Source organism: Coregonus clupeaformis, chromosome 37 (genome assembly GCF_020615455.1).
Source record: "Coregonus clupeaformis isolate EN_2021a chromosome 37, ASM2061545v1, whole genome shotgun sequence".
NCBI classification, from domain to species: Eukaryota; Metazoa; Chordata; class Actinopteri; order Salmoniformes; family Salmonidae; genus Coregonus; species Coregonus clupeaformis.
Window position 1 is genome coordinate 20,306,845 of NC_059228.1, and position 16,651 is coordinate 20,323,495.

Genomic DNA, 16,651 nt, shown 5'->3' on the forward strand with positions numbered 1-16,651 from the left:
AACTGAGAACAAATGTGTTACTAATTCTTTATAGTAGAATGAAAGCTAAAAAGTTGTAATTAGAGCAAAAAATTACTCACCAAAATGTTCCGAATGTATCTGCCCTGCTAGACCACAGACCCACTCATATCAAGTCATATCAAATAAGCCCCTTCCCCCTCCGCCATTTGCACAAGTGTCCCAAAGCTGAGGGAGTTAAAATTATCGAGGGTGTAGGGCAAGGGGTGGCAAAGTACGGGCCGCGGGCCGGAGACATTTTTTTAATGTATTAAATATTTTATATTTGAGTTACGATTTTTGCCCTAAAATTACTCATTCCATGATATACAAACAACCTCCAATAGATGCCGCTGTAGCCTGGCAGCGCGCTCTGTATTTGGGCCTACAGTCAGATTCAGAATGCGCTCAGTCATCATAGCCACTTCATTGTTTGAGGACTTTTGACGTGGAAAATGAGTGCTGCGAAAATTAGAAAGTGTACTCTGAATGTCGTGTGTTTAAAGAAGAATGGACAGCAAAAATACTGTTTTACTAATATTGGACATAAATCTGATATGCCAAGAAAGTGTTGCCGTTTTTAAGGAATATAATCTCAATCGTCATTTTTTTCAATCTTTTTTCTATAACACTGGATGAGAGTACTGACATCAGAGACACCACTCAAATTTAAATTTTTGTCAGAGGAATAAATGAGAACTTTGAAATAACAGAGGAACTTCTTGCAATGGAATCAATGATGGGAACAACCAGGGGCTCTGATTTATATGACAGTGTGTCTGCCTGCTTGGAGAAAATGAATCTACCGTGGAGCAAACTGACAAACGTCACAACAGATGGATCACCAAATCTAACGGGTAAAAACATTGGCCTACTAAAAAGATTACAAGACAAAGTAAAAGAAGAAAGCCCAAACTCGGAGGAATTGATATTTCTTCACTGTTTTATTAATCAGGAAGCCCTGTGTAAAAGTGTGTTAAAGCTGGAAAATGTTGTCAAAGTGGTTGTAAAACTTGTCAACTTTATAGGGGCAAAGGGGCTTAACCATCGTCAGTTCATTCAGCTGCTCAATGACACAGAGGCAGAGCACCAGGACTTGTTGTACCATTCAAATGTGCACTGGCTAAGCCTGGGGAAAGTGTTTCGCCGTGTGTGGGACCTGGGAGGGGAGATAGGTATGTTCCTGGATACGGTTGGTAAAGCTGACGACTTCTCCGAGTTGAAAGACACAGACTGGCTGGGCGACTTTGCTTTCGGTGTGGACATATTGGGGCATCTGAACGATCTAAATGTGAACTGTATTCCAACGTAAAAGCATTAAAGGCCTTATGTTGTTCTCCAGACAAATGAGCAGCCTGTCTCTCGCTCATTTTCCAACACTGGCCGCACTGCCGCACTGAGACATACAGGAGCACTTTGATCGACCTGCATGCTGAGTTTTCCTGCCGCTTCTCAGACTTTACCAAGATTGAGACTGAGCTGGAGCTTGTATCATGCACCCTGTCTTTCGACAGTCAGAAAGCACCACCAGACACATAATTGGAGCTCATCGACATCCAATGTGACAGTGCTTTGAAGGAGAAGTACAAAACAGCAACAATAGAGCAGTTCTATGGCTCACTGAATGAAACAAAGTTTCCAAACATTAAAAAGCACGCCCAAAGGATGCTTGTTTTATTCGGGTCCACATATGTGTGTGAACAAACGTTCTCAGTCATGAATTACAACAAATCCCGTCACAGGTCAAATTTAACAAATTACCACTTGTCAGCTGTTCTGAGAATCTCTACATCAAAGATGACACCAGAATTTGATGCCCTTGCCAAGAAAGGTGACCAGACCCATTGTTCACATTAAGACTCGAATAACCGTGACTGGGGTAGGCAAGGATTATGCTTTTTCATGGTGACGGTTATGCAGTGAGAATTATCCAGCAATGCACCTGGATACAGGTAATAACTAATCAGTCAGATTTGGACTGAGTTGATTGGATAACTGTAAATATGGCTCACAATGGAGAGGAGAATTGTTCCTTAATATGCTTTCAAAAACAGACCATTCCAAATGAAACGGACGCTCTTACCATGTTTCACTCAAAGTTTAGAATAGTTTTTTTTTTTACCCATCTGCTGTTACATTTTGCATGTCTCCAGTCATATAAAATATATTTAGAAGTTTGCATATTGTGACTGTAAAGTTTGATTGTTCTTTACAAGGGTAGAGATGCAGGATCTCTGTGTGTGTTTGTGTCTGTGATGTTATAAATTATATCCATTTTGTGAAAAATGTGTTCACGAAAAACAAGGGTAGAATTGTTCTGCAAGCATATGTAAACCTACAGTACACTAGTAGTTGCGAATCAATGTGAAAATGAATAAAGGCTTCACATGTTTTGTCACGCATATAGTATGTGGCCCTTCACTTGGTTTCAAGAACTCAATGTGGCCCTTGAGCCAAAAGGTTTGCCCACCCCTGGTGTAGGGGCTAATTAGACCCTCATCCCACTTTGACCGAGCCAGCAAGGCTGCAGAGCAACGCCCTATCCTGACACACACTGCGATGTTCGGAGTTGCCGCAATTTCATACAAATGAATGGAGAGGCGTGCGTAATTATAAACCACGTGCACTTGTTTCAGATTTTGAGACTTCACACATGTAACATATGAAATACCTCCCAAATTAAATGTTTAACTGTTCGTTTTAAATGTTGTAAAACTGGGATTTTGTTCATTTGAATTTCATACTTGTTTTATTTAAAAGTAAAAAATTAATTGCATAATTCAAGCCAGGAGTGTGCCCCTAAATTTATGGTTTATTGATCCCCTCGCCTCTCTGGAAGTCACCCTCTGAGTTGTCAGCAACACGTGACAACGGAGGACCCCCTTGAGCGACTTGTTAGGAGCGAGGGGTGGTTTAGGATTCACAGATTGAAAGTCAATACCTGTATGTATGTACAGTTGAAGTCGGAAGTTTACACACACTTAGGTTGGAGTCATTAAAACTTGTTTTTCAACCACTCCACTAATTTCTTGTTAACTATAGTTGACAAGTCGGTTAGGACATCTACTTTGTTTTAATGACTCCAACCTAAGTGTATGTAAACTACCGACTTCAACTGTATATATGTACACTACTGTTCAAAAGTTTGGGGTCACTTAGAAATGTCCTTGTTTTCCATGAAAATATACATGAAATTAGTTTGAATAGGAAATATAGCAAAATGAATAGGAAATGTAGTCATTGACAAGGTTAGAAATAATGATTTTTTTATTGAAATAGTAAGTGTGTCCTTCAAACTTTGCTTTCGTCAAAGAATCCTCCATTTGCAGCAATTACAGCCTTGCAGACCTTTGGCCTTCTAGTTGTCAATTTGTTGAGGTAATCTTAAGAGATTTCACCCCATGCTTCCTGAAGCACCTCCCACAAGTTGGATTGGCTTGATGGGCACTTCTTATGTACCATACAGTCAAGCTGCTCCCACAACAGCTCAATAGGGTTGAGAGTCAGTGACTGTGCTGGCAACTTCATTATAGACAGAATACCAGCTGACTGCTTCTTCCCTAAATAGTTATTGCATAGTTTGGAGCTGTGCTTTGGGTCATTGTCCTGTTGTAGGAAATTGGCTCCAATCAAGCGCTGTCCACAGGGTATGGCATGGTGTTGCAAAAAAGTGATAGCCTTCCTTCTTCAAGATCCCTTTTACCCTGTACAAATCTCCCACTTTACCACCACCAAAGCACCCCCAGACCATCACATTGCCTCCACCATGCTTGACAGATGGCATCAAGCACTCCTCCAGCATCTTTTCATTTGGTCTGCGTCTCACAAATGTTCTTCTTTGTGATCCTTACACCTCAAACTCAGATTCATCTGTCCATAACACTTTTTTTCCAATCTTCCTCTGTCCAGTGTCTGTGTTCTTTTTCCCATCTTAATCTTTTATTTTTATTGGCCAGTTTGCGATATGGCTTTTTCTTTGCTACTCTGCCTAGAAGATCAGCATCCCGGAGTCGCCTCTTCACTGTTGATGTTGAGACTGGTGTTTTGCGGGTACTATTTAATGAAGCTGCCAGTTGAGGACCTGTGAGGCGTCTGTTTCTCAAACTAGACACTAATGTATTTGTCCTCTTGCTCAGTTGTGCAACAGGGCCTCCCACTCCTCTTTCTATTCTGGTTAGAGCCAGTTTGCGCTGTTCTGTGAAGGGAGTAGTACACAGCATTGTACGAGATTTTCATTTTCTTGGCAATTTCTCGCATGGAATAGCCTTAATTTCTCAGAACAAGAATAGACTGACGCTTTTCAGAAGAAAGTTCTTTGTTTCTGGCCATTTTGAGCCTGTAATCGAACCCACAATTGCTGATGCTCCAGATACTCAACTAGTCTCTTGAAGGCCAGTTGTATTGCTTCTTTAATCAGCACAACAATTTTCAGCTGTGCGAACATAATAGCAAAAGGGTTTTCTAATGATCAATTAGCCTTTTAAAATGATAAACTTGGATTAGCAAACACAACATGCCATTGGAACACAGGACTGATGGTTGCTGATAATGGGCCTCTGTAGATATTCCATTAAAAATCAGCCGTTTCCAGCTACTATAGCCATTTACAACATTAACAAGGTCTACACTGTATTTCTGATCAATTTAATGTTATTTTAATGGACAAAAACATTGCATTTGACCCCAAACTTTTGAACGGTAGTGTATACACACACACACAACCTATGGTCAGTACTGAACATGTTTACTGTCAGCTTTTTGTACATTTAATTGAAATCAATCCAATAAACTAAATCTCCTTTTATCCAAATTAATGCATCATTACTAGGACCAGGAGTTCATCCTTGCCATTTAACTGAGCCCTAATCATCATAACTACAGTATAATAATTTGCATTATAGAAAGGCTCATGACCATTTTCAGTATTGCCTTTATTCTTTCAATTATGGGCTTGTGGCGCAGTCCGTTAAATAATCAATTAAGTTGTAAATTTCAGAGGACGCCGACATCTTTAGAAATACGTTTAATAGTTTGACATACAAAACGTAAACTCATTCATTTCACTCAATTTTAAGACAGCAAAATAACGCTAAAAAAAGCATGACCAACATAGAAGTAAAAGGACACAGAAAAGACAGGTGGGTCGTTCCACGAAACAAATGACTTTTGCATCCCTTTGATATTTTAAAGTAGAAATTGTTCCCAAATCTTGAATTTTAAAAGCATGTTAAATTAAAATGAAGTGCCCTTTAATATAGGGCACATGGAAGATTTTATATGAATAAAGACTTGCTAAAGTGCCAATACGCAGCATTTTGACATCTCTCTAGAAGTCAGAGGATGCACAGAGGGACATTTTTACCAACATTTCTCAAGTTCACCATCTTTATAAAGCCCTAATTACTGTTGCTTTGACAGTAATTTCCCAAAGATTTATTTAATGTAATTAGTGATTAATTAAAGATGTATCCCTCATTTTAAGGTCAACCCTGTTACGTGAACCGAACTATCGTTTTAATATGGTGAAGCTACTCCTTTAAAAAAGGTGCACTATGCAGAAATAGCTCCGCATTTCGTGGTTGCTAAAACTCTAATAGTTTGCCTAATTTCAGTTGTGACAAAACAAGCAATGTATAGTGTAGAGAATCATTGTACCATCTAAACCGCTGTGAAATATCTTTCAATAACCAAAAATATTGTATATCCAGTTAAGCTGGTGTACAAAACCCAAAGTAAAAGACTCAAAAACAAAACTTAACAGGTAACATAAATGACAGTACAGATCTACCGCTTCTTTGACTTTCTTTTTTAATGACATATCTATCACACTGCTAAATGGCATATTATTTATTATTATAACACATTTGTGAATTTGGTCAGGTCCATTATTGCAGCTTTAAAAAAAAATATATATATATATATATATATCTCAAAATAAACATTGACCATCTAAAAAGGTCAAATCATGGTGTAAAAGCAGGTGAGCTGGTTCTACTATTTCTGATGTTTTGTGGTGGAAAACTGAGCGGGTGGAGCATAACACATCAACCGTGTAACCCATAGAGGGGCTAGAAATGTTGACTTTTTTTGCATTCATTGTCACTCACTGTTGCACATAAGGTTCCATTCACCCTGTCACAACAGGATTCATGGTAAACTTAAGATGAGATTGGAAAACGTTTTATTAAGTTGAACGTGTTCTTTGACAGAATGTTAAAATTGTGAAATAAAGTTCCTATCAAGTTACACAAGTCAAAAACGGCACCTAAATTGGTGGAACGACCCAGGTAAAAGATTAATACAAAATAGTTAAGAAATGTAAAGGACAGTCAAGTTCTACTAGTTCTGACACCTGAGTGGTAATTTGGACCTGAGCGGCGTTGCCGGAGATTCATTTTCTGTCATCTTGGAACGCTTGAGGGATTTGTTTTCCTTCTTGCCTGCCTTCTTTTTCTGAAAGGAGAGAAAACAAAACATTACAAAAATCAAACAATGCCATCTATAGCTGGGCCTGGGAGCGAGAGCTGAAACCGTACTTAACCAAACAGAAACACTGGGGTAACCTTACCTTGAAGAACGGCACTCTTCCGTTCTCGTAGCACATGAGGTTTTCGTCGATGTAAGACGGCTCAGTGACATCGTCGTTGTAGCTGCTCACCTCGTCCTCCAGAGAGTCCTATGGCAATATAGAGGTCATAGCTAAAATCTACTCTGTACACTCTTTGAACGTCACCCCTTTCATTGTCATTACATGTCATACAGTGAGGGAAAAAAGTATTTGATCCCCTGCTGATTTTGTACGTTTGCCCACTGACAAAGAAATTATCAATCTATAATTTTAAATGGTAGGTTTATTTGAACAGTGAGAGACAGAATAACAAAACAATCCAGAAAAACGCATTTCAAAAATGTTAAATTGATTTGCATTTTAATGAGGGAAATAAGTATTTGACACCCTCTCAATCAGAAATATTTCTGGCTCCCAGGTGTCTTTTATACAGGTAACAAGCAGAGATTAGGAGCACACTCTCCACCATGGCCAAGACCAAAGAGCTCGCCAAGGATGTCAGGGACAAGATTGTAGACCTACACAAGGCTGGAATGGGCTACAAGACCATCGCCAAGCAGCTTGGTGAGAAGGTGACAACAGTTGGTGAAATTATTCGCAAATGGAAGAAACACAAAATAACTGTCAATCTCCCTCGGCCTGGGGCTCCATCCAAGATCTCACCTCGTGGAGTTGCAATGATCATAATAACTGTGAGGAATCAGCCCAGAACTACACGGGAGGATCTTGTCAATGATCTCAAGGCAGCTGGGTCCATAGTCACCAAGAAAACAATTGGTAACAGTACGCCGTGAAGGACTGAAATCCTGCAGCGCCCACAAGGTCCCCCTGCTCAAGAAAGCACATACAGGGCCATCTGAAGTTTGCCAATGAACATCTGAATGATTCAGAGGAGAACTGGGTGAAAGTGTTGTGGTCAGATGAGACCAAAATCGAGCTCTTTGGCATCAACTCAACTCACCGTGTTTGGAGGAGGAGGAATGCTGCCTATGACCCCAAGAACACCATCAAACATGGAGGTGGAAACATTATGCTTTGGGGGTGTTCTGCTGCTAAGGGGACAGGACAACTTCATAGCATCAAAAGGACGATGGACGGGGCCATATACCGTCAAATCTTGGGTGAGAACCTCCTTCCCTCAGCCAGGGCATTGAAAATGGGTCGTGGATGGGTATTCCAGCAAGACAATGACCCAAAACACATGGCCAAGGCAACAAAGGAGTGGCTCAAGAAGAAGCACATTAAGGTCCTGGAGTGGCCTAGCCAGTCTCCAGACCTTGATCCCATAGAAAATCTGTGGAGGGAGCTGAAGGTTCGTGTTCCCAAACGTCAGCCTCGAAACCTTAATGACTTGGAGAAGATCTGCAAAGAGGAGTGGAACAAAATCCCTCCTGAGGTGTGCAAACCTGGTGGCCAACTACAAGAAACATCTGACCTCTGATTGCCAACAAGGGTTTTGCCACCAAGTACTAAATCATGTTTTGCAGAGGGGTCAAATACTTATTTCCCTCATTAAAATGCAAATCAATTTATAACATTTGACATGCGTTTTCCTGGATTATTTTGTTGTTATTCTGTCCCTCACGGTTCAAATAAACCTACCATTAAAATTATAGACTGATCATGTCTTTGTCAGTGGGCAAACGTACAAAATCAGCAGGGGATCAAATACTTTTTCCCCCCCTCACTGTACATGCTGAACAGTCAAGATCAGTCAGTTCATAGCCATTGTGTACAGTTCACTTAATGTAATTATGTCAATGTAAGCTGCCATACTGCCCCAAACCCACATGACCCAAACAGGAAATACTGGGCTCTAATTTCCTGAAGTGTACCTGATCAACCTGCTTCTCCTCCTCCTCCACTGTGTCACAGTGCAACAGCGCTGTCTGCAGCACCTCCTGCTGGTGGCGGAGGCTCTCCAGCAGTTCTGCTCGGTTCTTCGACTTGGCTAGGAGACGTGGGTACACAAACTCCCTCCTTTGAGGAGTTGCACCTGCCAGAACAAATGAAGGAAACATGACAGGTCAGTAACTGGGACAAAGATATGTACAAAATAAAAGCCAGTTTAACATTATATCCGTGTCAAGCTCACCAGTTGGGACATCCTGTATGAGCTCCTCACTGAGGAAGCTGTGGACGCGGGCCAGGCCATCCTCCAGGTGGGCCTTGAGTTCTGTCTGGTGGTATTCCAGGGTGTTCTGGCCCAGTGACATCTGCTCCTTCATGGACCCCAGACCCTCCTCCACTGTCCCCTGCTGCTGCTTCAGCTGCCCACTCATCTCCTGGACCCTCCCCTCACAGCTCTGCGCCACACTCTGATTCACACCACAGAGAAACACCGGTCAGGATTTCAGTTATGATGATTACCGACATGTAAGAAGCTGCTCAGGGATTTCAAAGCTAACCAAGACCTAAGACCTTTTAGTACTCCATTTCATATAACACCACCAAGTACCCGTTTGAGGTAAAACGGCACAACAATATCCGTGTGTATAGTTTACCGTTAGCAGGGTCTGAGTGGAGGCGGTTTGGTCTCTGATCAGGGTGAGCTGAGCATGGGCCTGGGAGTCAGTGCCGTCCTTGGTGGAGGCACACCACTGCAGACTCTTCTCACTCAGCTGGGTCAGAGAGCTGTGCAGGTGGCTGCTGTAGGCGGAGCACTCCTCCACCGTGAGCTGAGCCTCCTGGGCAGTCTGCTGGACCTCAGAGATCAGGCTGGCGGTAGTAGACTCTAGACGCTCCTTTTGGGTGGCGGTCTGGTTCTCAGATTCCCTGCATCTCCTGGAGAAGGGCAGCAAAGTTAGAGGCTCTGCCCTGGAAAACATCTCAGGTGAAAAATAATAACATGCAGATTCAAATGGACAAAGCCAATGCTATGGACAGATAAATCATTAGATGTCAATGGCCCAGTTAAGACAGCCCAGTTGCACTTACGTTTGAAGGGTCTGCTGAAGGGACTGAACAGGGACCTGCAGGGCATCGGAGGCACTCATCAGGCCGGCATAGTTATTCTGGGTCTCCATGGCCAGGAGGCTGAGCTGGTTCTGCAGACACTGGATCACCTGGGTCATGCCCTGTACGACCAGAAACAGAGGGGATGTCACAATGTCAGATAACAAGTGTGCTTTTCTGACCATACAGCCTTGACAGTGAGAATGACAGAGGAGTTCTTCATCAACATCCAGATGACTAGCAGGGACTGGACCAATGGCTTCAAAGCAGAGTAGACACCACTGCAACACTATTGTACATCAAGATGTAGTATTACTTTGACATATCTTGTTTTTTCAGATCATTGCAGAGGGTGATAAGAGAAAACACATTAGACCAGGGGTGTCAAACTAATTTTGCCCCGGGGGCCGCATTCGGTCTTCATTGAAAATGTGTTAAATTTCCTCGCAGGCAAAACTTGCAAAAGATTGTCCTCTAGCAATCGTTTTTGGAATTTCATGCTCCCCGACTGTCTAAGTTTCATTTGTGGTGGTTATTAGCGAACTGGACAGTGAAAAAACTGAAAGTACAGTTGAAGTCGAAAGTTTACATACACTTAGGTTGGAGTCATTAAAACTCATTTTTCAACCACTCCACAAATTTCTTAACAAACTATAGGTTTTGGTAAGTTGGTTAGGACATCTACTTTGTGCATGATACAAGTACTTTTTCCCAACAATTATTTACAGACAGAGTGAAATCTATCACAATTCCAGTGGATAAGAAGTTTACATGCACTAAGTTGACTGTGCCTTTAAACAGCTTGGAAAATTCCAGAAAATGTCATGGCTTTAGAAGCTTCTGATAGGCTAAATGACAATTTGAGTCAATTGGAGGTGTACCTGTGGATGTATTTCAAGGCCTACCTTCAAACTCAGTGCCTCTTTCCTTGACATCATGGGAAAATCTAAAGAAATCAGCCAAGACCTCAGAAAAAAAGTTGTAGACCTCCACAAGTCTGGTTCACCCTTGGGAGTAATTTCCAAACGCCTGAAGGTACCACGTTCATCTGTACAAACAATAGTACGCAAGTATAAACACCATGGGACCACGCAGCCGTCATACCGCTCAGGAAGGAGACGCGTTCTGTCTCCTAGAGATGAACGTACTTTGGTGCGAAAAGTGCAAATCAATCCCAGAACAGCAGCAAAGGACCTTGTGAAGATGCTGGAGGAAACAGGTACAAAAGTATCTATGTCCACAGTAAAATGAGTCCTATATCAACATAACCTGAAAGGCCGCTCAGCAAGGAAGAAGCCACTGCTCCAAAACCGCCATAAAAAAACCAGACTACGGTTTGCAACTGCACATGGGGACAAAGATCTTACTTTTTGGAGAAATGTCCTCTGGTCTGATGAAACAAAAATAGAACTGTTTGGCCATAACGACCATCGTTATGTTTGGAGGAAAAAGGGGAAGCCTTGCAAGCCGAAGAACACCATCCCAACCGTGAAGAGCGGGGGTGGCAGCATCATGCTGTGGGGGTGCTTTGCTGCAGGAGGGACTGGTGCACTTCACAAAATAGATGGCATCATGAGGAAGGACAATTATGTGGAGATATTGAAGCAACATCTCAAGACATCAGTCAGGAAGTTAAAGCTTGGTCACAAATGGGTCTTCCAAATGGACAATGGCCCCAAGCATACTTCCAAAGTTGTGGCAAAATGGCTTAAGGACAACAAAGTCACGGTATTGGAGTGGCCATCAAAGCCCTGACCTCAATCCTACAGAACATTTGTGGACAGAACTGAAAAAGTGTGTGCGAGCAAGTAGGCCTGAAAACCTGACTCAGTTACACCAACTCTGTCAGGAGGAATGGGCCAAAATTCACCCAATTTATTGTGGGAAGCTACCCGAAACATTTGACCCAAGTTAAACAATTTAAAAGGCAATGCTACCAAATACTAATTGAGTGTATGTAAACTTCTGACCCACTGGGAATGTGATGAAAGAAATAAAAGCTGAAATAAATAATTCACTCTACTATTATTCTGACATTTCACATTCTTAAAATAAAGTGGTGATACTAACTGACCTAAGAAGGAATTTTTACTAGGATTAAATGTCAGGAATTGTGAAAAACTGAGTTTAAATGTATGTAAACTTCCAACTTCAACTGTAGGCCCATTATTTCGACACAGTTTCGATTTGGTTTTAGTCATTTTAAAGTATATAGAGTTATTTTCCCTCGGCATGCAGGCCGTATGTTTGACACCCCTGCTTTAAACTAGACTACTCCAAGTCCTTACCGTATGGTGCTCCTTGTCTGCTCTGCTGATCTGTTCCTTCAGGTTGTCGTGCTCAGTCTTTAGGGAGCCAAGACCTTCTGTTGCAGTCTCCCTCAGTGCAGCCAGGTCCTGGGCATGGCCACTAAAGAACGACGTCATCTCCACCTTCATGGACTCCATCTTGGGAAAAGGAATGCATTCATGAAGTTGTCCATTGTCCAACATGCATACTCAAAAGTATTTTGAGAACAGTATTATGCATCATTTCAGCCAGCTTCCATTACCTTAGCTGCCAGGGCATGGTGGGTCTCCAGTGTCTTCCTCAGGCTATCATTCATGTTCATGATAGCACTGAGACCAGGCAACACCTGGGCTACCAGGACCACCTCAAGCTCCAGCTTATGCTGCTCCTGTTAACCCAGGATTGTATTTATCATGAAACCTCTCATCTCTATTCATACAGATGTGTGCACAAAAAAAAAGCAGTGAGAGATGGAAGACAATAGAGATGGCTTCATTTCTGTCCTTACCAAAACCTGGTGCAGACTGTTTTTAGCCTCCACACACAGCGTCTCCTGCTCCATCATCTTAGCCTGACACTTGGTCATGCCATCAGCTACCAGGTCTTTGATGCTGCAGAAGGACGTGGCTACAGTAGCCATGGCTCCTTTGAAAGCTGTGTCGTTGACTGTGAGAAGACCCTCTGAGCGGGGAGTAAAAGACATTCAATTAGATATCAAATTCTATTATGCGCTCATATCACTCAAACTACCGGTCCATTTCAAGCTGCTCACCAACTGAGGTTTTGTATGAGTCCAGCATGCTCTGGTGCTTGCTGCGCTGGTCTTCCACAGAGTTCTGCATCTGGCTGAACATAGCATCCATGCGGTCGGCGAAACTCATCTGGATCTCAGAGTTGTGCTCCTCAACCTTTTTCTTCCTCTCCAGTTTGGCATGCAGGCCAGACACGTCTTTGGTGCTCTCATCAACAGTTGTCAGCAACTGGGAAAACGTTAAATCATAACTAAATCAAGTCATTATACAGTACATTCTCAAAAACATCATTTTAGTAGACGCCCTTATCCAGAGCGACTTACAGTAGTGAGTGCAGACATTTTCATACTTTTTCCTAATTGGTTGTAATGATGTCACCCTAACCTTGTCTGCAGTGGTGTACAGTTTCTCCTCAGTGGAGGCCAGCTCAGACACTATAAACTCCTCCTCAGTGAGCTTCTGCTTGGTCTCTTGCAGGTCCTTGTGAGTCTCATGCAGCTTCTGGTTCTTCTCCTCTAGGTCATTTGTGCACTGGTCCAGCTTCTCCTTGCTATCCTCAAACAGCTCTGTAACCTGGGAAGGAGGGACAGTTACACATGTTTTTTGATGAGTCAAGTGGAGCTGGTAACCATGGTGCTGCTCATCCAAAAACAGGAAGTAAAATATGAGAGTACTTTTGAAATATGCTTACCCTCTTCACTTCCTCCTCCACTGCTGCAATCTTGTCAGTATATTCTGTTATATGCTCCTCTTGGGAAGATATCGCAGCTGCCATGCTCCTGGGGGGGATAAATTAAAATCTCCTATACTTTAACCTTTTGAAGTGATTCAGACTTAGAAATAACATTTGACTCTTACACAATATTTTTGTGTTGTACAATGGGCACTTACTCATAGTTCTCAGACGACAGATACACTCCATTCTTGTCACGGGTGGCAGCCAAATCCCGTTTCAGACGCTCAATTTCCTCTGTGTATTCCTGATGATTAAATTCAATATTTTTCAGTCCAGACCTTTTACCACAAAATACACATGCATAAAGTAAAAAGAGCATGCATACTCCAAAATTGAGAGGTTTTGTTCAGTGCTTATATATATATATATATATACCTTGATAAGAGTTCTCTTGGTCAACTTCTGGTTCACCTCAGGCTTGTTCATGATGTTCTTGGCCCGGTTGGCATAATCCAGTGTGCTCAGAGTTTCCTGGGGATTTCATGAAACAAAAAGTTAACAGAGTATTGAGTTATTGATACAATTAAGTATTAAACTAGACATTGGTGCCAAGAGACAATAACAAAGCCAGACACACCTCCAAATTGATGGAGGCTGGAGAAACTGTGGCAATGATGGAGGTCTTGGTGCGGCCTCCCAGTGAGTCCTGTAGGATGCGGGTGAGTTTGGACTCCCTGTAGGGGACGTGTGGCCTCTTCTCCACCAGTGCAGTGATAACCCTGCCCAGCGTCAGCAGAGACTGGTTGATGTTGCCAGCCTCGCGCGCCCGCTTGTCCACAGCCCCCGAGCGGCCGATGTTCTCACTGCCAGCAAGGTCCACCTACAAGGTACGGGTCACATTAGCTAGAATTCCTGATGGTCATCACAAGCAGGTGCACATATAGCAGGTCAAATTTGCTATCCGTCTTTGTATGTCACTGGTAGAGGATGTGTGACGATGGTATTTGTAGGCAATACAGGTTAACCATACCAAGTTCAGTTTTCCAATCTTGACCAGTTCCTCTCCATCAACGGTGATCTCCTTCATATGAATCGTGACGGAGAACACTGAGTGAGAGCGGCTGAAAAAAAAAAGGGGGGGGGCAGATCAATAAACCAATAATCAACAACTCAAACACGAACACCCTGTGCTTTAGTATGAGACAAGTGCAGATGGTCAGACATGCAGGTTTACCTGGAGTATGCATTCATGAGAGTGGAGGCAGTCTTTCTCTTGGCAGATCCACGCTCCAGAATCTGGTAAACCTCATTTTTGTTGTGTACTGTGATTTCCTCCAGGCCCTTGATGATAACACCCCTCTGGTGGACAGAAATGATATTTAACCCTCAAAAGCAGGTTTTAATATGACCATTAGATTTTAAGAACATCACCCTGGAGGAACAGCAGTGACTTGTTGACAGACACTTGTGTGATTCAACCCATTAGGAACATACATAAATGTGAGACTGGTTAGTACCTTGTTACGTGGATCATCAAACAACTGAAGTCGTTCAGTGACGTCGGGAAAAGGGCTCAGCAGGTCAAACAGCTCTTCATTGTAGATCTCCAGCAAGGAAACCTTGACAGAAAACTCTGTCCCATTGTCAGACAGCTTCTCAAATATCTGATGAAGTGTCCGGGGAATGATACCAGCAAGAGGATCCTGAAAGAGTCCATTCAAATCACAAATATTGAAAACTATAATAAAAACATAAGTTAATTGACAGATATGACACAAGTTATGTTATACCTCTTCCCATGTAAATTCTTCATTTGGAGATCTTTCTCCTTCCATTGTAAAAGTCTTTCCTGTTCCCGTTTGGCCATAGCTACATGACAAAGAGAAAGAAACCGTTTAGGGAAAAATCATGTATAAAACAGACAACCGCCTTCAGTAGCCGATGTCAGCTTCAAATGGCTAAATGTAACCTTGTGGTTATGCCACTTAATCCCTACTTAGCTAGTACTTACGCAAAAACTGTACAATTGTATCCGCCTATCACTTCATCCAAAATAGGGCAGACAACACTTTTGTACACGTCGATTTGTTTGGCAGCTGGACCAAACACCTGAGGGATTGATAACATGTAAATTGCACATTAGGAACAGATGACCTTGCAACCCAAGTATAGGTGTTAGCTCATTTTAGACCAAGAACGTTACATTAGTTACCATATCAAAGGTGTACGTTTTCCTAGCTGCCTTATCGCCAATCCCTCCCGTTCGCACATTGATCTCTTTTCGATTTTCAACTGTATCAATGACTCCATGGGAGGCAGACTTGCGTTCCGCGTTGTTGAAGGGTCTGAAGAGGCATGGGCAGAGAAGTTAGCTAGACAACATTAGGCTAGTTAGCTATTGTTACTGTGACACCACCGGCACTGATGTTATTGTCCATTTAGTTAGTAAGTTAATTAGCTAACGTCAGTTATGATCAAGTTGATTTTAGTCCCAAACTCCCAACTGGTTTCATACAAATCACGTTTAGCTTACCTGCATCTCACAACGACTTGAATATTTCTCCCCTTCTCATCCTTTTTTGCGACATTGAACGAGTTGTGCGTAGACATGTTTGCAGAACACTCCAAATACTGCAAACAACTGTAACACACAAATAGTTTCCCCCATTTAAAAACATAACGTTACCCTTACTCTGACTAGTCAGCTAACATTAGCTAGCTAGCTAGCGTTAACCAAGTTAACTGGTTAACTAGAAAGTTAGCTACCGTTAGCTAATATTGTGATATACAACAACAAAAACGCGAGCAACCAAAAAAAAATGTCCTTACCAAGTGATTAAGTCTATCCGCTATTGTTTCTCTTGAACAATTATCTTGTAGATAGCTAAACAAAGGTAGCTACTTTAGAACAAATATGACTGCCGTCACCGCTGGCGCTCTACCGTTTTTCAAACACAACTTTAAATGTTCTTCATCCGAGATGTACAGCCAATGGCTTAAGCGGAATTTCTTAAACGCAATTTTATTGGCAGTCTGAGGTCACATGAAAAATGGAGGCGTGATGCATCACGGGAATTGAGCTTTACATTGGAGCACATATCCACTTGATGGCGCTAATGTGCTTTCTATGGTATGCCCCAAAAAATTATCCTGGCTTGGCTTCATGTGTGGTCCTCTGTAGCTCAGCTGGTAGAGCACGGCGCTTGTAACACCAGGGTAGTGGGTTCGATCCCCGGGACCACCCATACACAAAAATGTATGCACACATGACTGTAAGTCGCTTTGGATAAAAGCGTCTGCTAAATGGCATATTATTATGTGTGATTCAAGGTAAAATACATTTACATGACAAACACTTCATGGAAAGTCAATGGATCCTGTCATTTTATTTTCTCCCCACATTTTGTTAATTTT

The 16,651-nt window shown here is 42.2% G+C and overlaps 1 protein-coding gene across 1 annotated transcript; it reads right to left on the reverse strand.

The window, feature by feature from the left end:
• Nucleotides 1-6,161: 6,161 nt before the first annotated feature.
• On the reverse strand, nucleotides 6,162-16,195 carry LOC121553411 (kinesin-like protein KIF11). Its single transcript, XM_041866493.2, has 23 exons — nucleotides 16,067-16,195; nucleotides 15,771-15,878; nucleotides 15,450-15,582; nucleotides 15,249-15,346; nucleotides 15,028-15,106; nucleotides 14,755-14,940; nucleotides 14,472-14,596; nucleotides 14,268-14,358; nucleotides 13,875-14,117; nucleotides 13,673-13,768; nucleotides 13,453-13,541; nucleotides 13,253-13,340; nucleotides 12,946-13,134; nucleotides 12,582-12,789; nucleotides 12,318-12,490; nucleotides 12,072-12,197; nucleotides 11,809-11,967; nucleotides 9,503-9,642; nucleotides 9,070-9,349; nucleotides 8,661-8,883; nucleotides 8,401-8,561; nucleotides 6,566-6,673; nucleotides 6,162-6,450 (listed from the first exon to the last, which is right to left on the reverse strand). Exons 2-23 carry the CDS (start codon nucleotides 15,845-15,847, stop codon nucleotides 6,337-6,339), a joined length of 3,186 nt encoding a protein of 1,061 aa, XP_041722427.1. The 5' UTR covers nucleotides 15,848-15,878; nucleotides 16,067-16,195; the 3' UTR covers nucleotides 6,162-6,336.
• Nucleotides 16,196-16,651: the final 456 nt, after the last annotated feature.

What these genes read in the sequence shown, in the direction of transcription:
- LOC121553411 (XM_041866493.2), bottom strand. Translation starts at nt 15,847, where the DNA reads ATGTCTACGCACAACTCGTTCAATGTCGCAAAAAAGGATGAGAAGGGG. An exon ending in TGGAGGAGGAAGTGAAGAGG is followed by an intron (nt 13,135 to 13,252) that starts GTAAGCATATTT and finishes CCTCCTTCCCAG; the next exon opens with GTTACAGAGCTGTTTGAGGA. An exon ending in AGGAGAAGCAGGTTGATCAG is followed by an intron (nt 6,674 to 8,400) that starts GTACACTTCAGG and finishes ATATTGCCATAG; the next exon opens with GACTCTCTGGAGGACGAGGT.